The following is a 6000-nucleotide window of genomic DNA, read 5'->3' as shown; positions in this document are numbered from 1 at the left end:
TTTTACATGATCAATAGTGGGCGAAATAGGACCAAGTGTTCAATACATGCTTACACTTCGTTTGGGCAGGGTACAGTGCACGAGGTATCGAAAGTCCTGCAGCGATAATCGTGATCAGAATGTGACGTTCATTGCAGCTTAGCAAGAATTTTCCAGGCCAAGAAAAATAAAAGCTAGTTTTTCAACTACGCTTTATTTTGGTGACGTGAATAGCACAGTGGTCGGAGATTCTCACAGCGCCCACGGGTTCAACAGTGCGACACTGTCAAACCAACTGCATCTTCTGTCTTTTCAAGACCAATAACAGCTCTGGAAGGAACAGCAGCACAAAAACACGAACGCATCGAACTAACTGATTTTTGGTGCAGATTACTTGTAATGTACACATGCAACTTGCAATAACGAGTCACAAATCTCCCTAAGCAAAAATTCATGGAGGAACACTTTCAGGGCACATAAGCATGGTTGCCAACAATTTATCGGTCCAGTTTCGATTTTATTCGAAAACATCTAAATCACATCTTAATACCTAGTGCGCGCGCACATTTAAAACGCTATGCGATGCATATACATACACGGGTGGGGGACAGATCAGAGCTGCAACAGCGCCTTCATCACTCGGAGCTAGCCCAGCTCATTTTATTTTGACAGTAGTCTTCCGACCCTCTCGCTGGCTTTCAGACGTTTGTGGTGATTCTTTGCAAGGCACGGAGATCAATCATCCACGAAAATATGGGAAGGTGCAGTAGGCCCCGCTGAGAACGCTGCATGTGCGGAAATTCAGGGGTATAATTACTGCAAAAGTAGGTCAAGAGGTGCTGGGCAAGAAGAGAGGTTTTCAATATTCCTGTGAAAGAAGACTCTCCAATGCTTAGAATGGATCGGATAGAAAGAAGCGCGATAAGATGAGCTGCGGTGCAGTGTGCAAGGAAAAGAAGCGTGACCTTTCCGCTGGAGAAGTGTCAAATCGAAGGGAGTGCACGTTTTTGAGGTGGCCGCAAACAAGCAGTGTCGGCGATCCTCAGCAAATAGCCACCCAAATAGCGTATCAAATGATCTAAGCGTCCGCGGCTGTTAGAAACATGGAGCGAATTCACAGTAGCAACAACCATCAAATTAATTGACATTAAGATTTATAGGTCAGCAATAAATTGTAACTATTGAAGGTTACACTAACCTTTATTTTTAAGAAACAGAAAAACAGAAAATTTTTCAGGTCTACAGTTGGATCGGTCTGGCACCAATATCCACGAACATTCACTTCACACATAAATCAATAAATATTCTATTTACTGTGCTAGCTTTCAGTCTGTACATCCTATGTTTTAGTGCTGCAAAAGCAATAGATTTGCGTCGTTCACATTTAGACAATGACAGGAACAACTTCAGTAAGTTCTTTGAGTTAGAAAGTTCGTCGGACAGTTACTGAGGTAAGCGAATCTCAACGCAAGTGTCCATTCGTAGACGTCTGCGTCGCACCCTAATTGTGACTGTGCAAGCAAAGACTCAAGGAGCTGTCAACGATTCACCACTTCGCCTGCATTGAAGCACCACTTCTTTATTTACAGTGTTATTGAGTGCACATTGTAGCGGCAGGCAAATCCGTTCTTCTAACAGCATCTTCATAGGAAGGGGGCTCATCCGAGTACCTAGAACTGAGAAAAAAATATCTACGCAGCGTAATTCGTTTGCAATCGACTACCTCAGAATCTCCTCGGTAACGCAGAAGGGCGACTGGGGAACGGACAAAATGTGGCGGAACAGATGGGCTTGGGAGTTGTACGAAGCACTCAGCGTGTCCTGAAGGATAGATCATTCGCCTGAAGGCAGCGTACCACTGGATTGACGTTGTTGATCGATGTTGGCATCTCTCATGGGCAATGTAAGATTCGGGGTGTAGATTACAAGAATGTGCGTACTCACACCCAATTCTCCCTAATCGTCCTGAAAAACGGTGTCCAAAACTTCTACGACGCCTTGCATCGTAGAAGTTTTGGACACCGTTTTGGACGCCACCATCGCGCACGTGCCGCATCCGCGAGCCGTTTCCACGCCGTTTTCTTAGGACGATTACAGAAAATTGAACGTAAACTACACGTAAGCCATACCCAGAATCCTACATTTTCCGTGAGAAATCCCAACATCGTCAATCTCGTGCCTTTAAAATTGGCATCTGCATCGTATGCTGTTCCTCCACTTTTCAGCACACCTTTACTCATCATTTCAAATGTCGCCTTTCTGCTTGTAAATACGGGTTAACGAATGAGTTCAACATACCATAGAAATAGGTGAAACAGGTCGGCTCTCCGAAGACCAAACGCTTGGTGAGTGAGGACGAACCACCCCTAAAAAAGAACTGTGATCTTCTTCTTATCGTCCAGCGTTGCAAAGGTTTTGAGGTTTTTATGGCCAAATTAAAGGCAAAAGGACAAAGTGTCTGAGATTGTTCGCCACCTTTTGGTTGTGCCAACGCATTCAACTTCGTTTCAGTAATGCCTACACAGTGATTTGTTGAAAACAATGGATTCGTCAAATTTCTCTATCTTCTCAGGCAAGTGTGGTAGTCTTGTTTATCGACCGCGGAGGGATAAAACACTTTGTCGGCCAGACAGTCGTTCACATCAATTTCTACCCTCTTCTATCACCATTTATTGAGCCGCTCATTTATACTAGAGGAGCGGTTCAGCCTCAGGTCGTATAGTAGAGTCAAAACGACGAAGCAGGGTGCGCTTGAAGCGGTGCGGTGAGCGTAGCTGTCAGGATTCTTGTTACCACCGCTTATTATTCCAGTTCGCGATGGTCCTACCTCGATTCCAACCGGTCTCTCCACTGCGCAGCCCCTTATGCAGCTGCACCATGCTTCATGACCAAACTATAGGCTACACATTGTCTTTCTTGATCCGTTCATGTTACGAGCAACATCTGAAGATACTGTTGTTTTATTCATGCCCATTTTGTTAGTGTTTATTATCAGCATCGGTATTATTATTTTCATTATGGTTGAACTGCATACAGATTAGTGGGGCCGTATTTACGATGATGATAGCTTCTTTCTGATAGCTGGCTGCACGTTGTGGCACTGCTTTAATTAACCGCAATCGGGCGTTCCAGTGTACGCATTGGAAACGTACGAGCTATATAACTTGCACTGCTATTTGGCGAAAGATTTCCATATATTGCAAAAAGGAGGTGTCGTACAGCACATCGCTTAAGCCCATAACCTTAAGGGTCAACTGAGGGGAACATGGAATCTTTGGCAAGAACCACTTGTTTCGTCACGTTGAACTGCCGATCACTGCCGAGTGAACTCTTACAAACCGCCCTGTCTAACCTTTTGCAATATCTCTTCGTGCTTCTTGCTGCGCCGCAAGAAACACGCATCAAACATCGCACCGTCATCATCGAAAATTGCACCATATACTGCAGCGATGCTGATGAAAGGAAAGTAGGTGGCTGCGCGATAACTGTGAGGAATCACTACTACAACCTGATGAAGCAACTTGGATCAACGTTGCCTAGATGCGTCTTTGTACGACTGCGGGATCGCAGAGGACGTAAACTCTTGATCGTAAGTGCTCACGCACCTACGGAAACCGCTGAAGACAATGAATGATAAGGAAGCCTTCTATGATGAACTCAATCCGTTGGTGTCTAAAATACCCAGCGAGCACGGGTCATTGTCGCAATCGACGTAAATACGAAGATGGGACTAGAACAACAATCCGATGCGTTAGGAATATGGTATTATCCAGCGGAGCGCACGTCGGACAGCGGTCTCATCATCGCTTCATCATCTACGCTATCAGCTCACGTATCAGGGGTCAATGCTTTTAACGCTTGAAGAGCAGCGCAAGCGGAAGATGAGAACTCTTAAGCTTCAGCTCGACTACGTTCTGGCGAGGAACATTCTTCAGTCAGATATCCGAAAATCTAGAGCTGTTTGGGCGTTCGACCCTGACCGCCGCCCAGTTCTTCTCAGCTTTAAGATACAATTCCACAAGAGAAACCGAGAAGTTTCTCTTCAACCGAAAATTTCGATTCCATCACTCCAATTTCTACATGGGCGCACATCGCTGTGTTCTCTCTCCTCCCCTTCTTAGGTAAGTCAAAAGTAGATGGTTTTCAAGAGTGCGGTCTGTTCTGCATTCTTTTTCCTGACCTTATCACTTGTTTTTTTTTTAACTTGAAACCACAAAATGCTCTCAAATACTTACTCAACCTGTTTCGTACCCTATTTTTTGCAATATACCACATATTGCATCTGAGTAGAAAGGAAAAAACCAAAAGGAGGAAGGATTGATGGCTGGTGCCCTTGTGTAAGCGGCTGCGCTCAAAACGGTTAGTGGTCGCGATTGAGGTGGTACCGTCGCTCATCTCTGCAGTCAGAGTGCAGCCAGCGATGGTCCCTCCTCGATCGCAACCAATAGCTTCTCCGCGCCGTTTCGAACGCAGCTGCTTACACACTTGCAAGGTGCAGGTCAAGTTGACTTGGTCATATGTTTCATCTACAGTCATTTCTACGACTTTTAGTAACTTTTTTGCGAATTTTAGTGATTATTTATTAATTGAGGCTGCATCATTAGGAAGATCATTCATCATTTTTCACGCGTAAGGATACTTACATTCGAGCTGCGAACGCTAGCCGAACATTGCGCAAAAAGCTCACGATATGTCGTAATGCCTACCCTCAAACTGATGCGAAGTGAGTATCTTACTATCGCCCACAGAGTTACAGATTCAAAAGAATGTCTGGATCAAGGAAGTGAATGATACAAACCGCTTTTTTGGCCGGAGGCATGAAGCAAGAAAGCGACTCTTCCGAATACGCAAGCGATCATGACCAGTGCCCATGACAACAGATAAGGCAGCAGCAAAAGCAATCCATTTCTGAATTATTACGGTAGGACAAAGTTTGGCAGCAGCGAAATCTGATAACAACTAACTGTTTGTCGTTAGCAGCAAGGAAAAGCACATTCTCAAGAACTATAAGCACGGAGAAGAACACTGCGATCGCTGCTACGACAACGAAGATCTTCCTGCAATTCACAAATCCACAAGTCCATAAATACAAAAGAATTCTATTGAAAAAAAAAACAAAAGAAATTGTTCATTGTAGTCCGTCTATTCCAAAATGTTCTACTCACCTATAAGGCTTGAAACGAGTGACGACTGCCGGAGTGATCCACTTTCTTCGCATCGCACAGCAAGTCGGATACGTTTCAGTACAAAGAAACAATAAAATTTTTGGAGTTCCTAGGCAGTATATAGCAAGGGTTCGAGAAAGGTAAGGAGCAACTCGCTGAGAATCGCAAGTCCTTCAAAGCACTGAATGAAGTACATCTTTAGATCTTCAAGTTTTGATTTCCTCATATCAATTCTGCTCGCATGCTCGACCGAAATTGAAATTAAAATATGTTAATGAAATAAAAAGTGCCTGACAATAACAAAAAGAAGAAGTTTGAATCACAGGTCACAGCCGTTGCGTGTGTGAGAATGCTTTTATCGCGATTATCGCGCAAACTACTTTTTGGCTTCGCTCGTCATCATTGAAGTTCTTCTCTAGCGAGATTGATGGAAAGAATTCACTTAAAATGCGTCCAATCTATGGGCACGACTGTATGTAAATAATGATTAGAATTCATAGCAATGACTGTGCATGAATCATATTGATTGAGTCAACCTGACCTGGAAGTGCGCAAGCAGCTCTCGAGTTGGGGTCATCGCTAACTCCCCTTGTACCGCGGATGCGAGTGGGGATAGCCAGGTTCCACTTCAATCGCAACTCCAATTGCTGGAAGCGGCTCCACCGCGCCGCTTCGAGCAAATCCTTTTGCGTAGTTGCCCTGGGCTTCAGCACGTTTTGCTCGACTACACAAAACTTCTGGGAACTTCGTTCCTTTTTTGCGACTGACAAAATATCGCACGCCGTTTGGTGAACTTGACACTCCACTTTAACGCTAAAGAAACAAGGGAATCAATGGAATTTTTAAAATCCGGATG

General features: G+C 44.4%; 1 protein-coding gene across 2 annotated transcripts; it reads right to left on the bottom strand.

The window, feature by feature from the left end:
• Nucleotides 1-1570: 1570 nt before the first annotated feature.
• Nucleotides 1571-5197, bottom strand: RB195_010115 (uncharacterized protein; the record flags this gene model as incomplete). 2 transcript variants are annotated; one of them, XM_064190969.1, is made up of 6 exons in its annotated part: nt 1571-1655; nt 1703-1800; nt 2278-2345; nt 4778-4887; nt 4944-5036; nt 5145-5197. In XM_064190969.1, 6 exons carry the CDS (start codon nt 5195-5197, stop codon nt 1571-1573), a joined length of 507 nt encoding a protein of 168 aa, XP_064048551.1. The 2 variants fall into 2 exon arrangements, with proteins under 2 accessions (XP_064048551.1, XP_064048552.1); XM_064190968.1 differs by having other exon boundaries at nt 1571-1649.
• Nucleotides 5198-6000: the final 803 nt, after the last annotated feature.

The sequence above is a fragment of the Necator americanus genome, chromosome III (assembly GCF_031761385.1).
Source record: "Necator americanus strain Aroian chromosome III, whole genome shotgun sequence".
Lineage (NCBI taxonomy): Eukaryota > Metazoa > Nematoda > Chromadorea > Rhabditida > Ancylostomatidae > Necator > Necator americanus.
The sequence above is the reverse complement of the archived record's forward strand: the minus strand, read 5'-3'. Positions and strand labels throughout refer to the sequence as shown.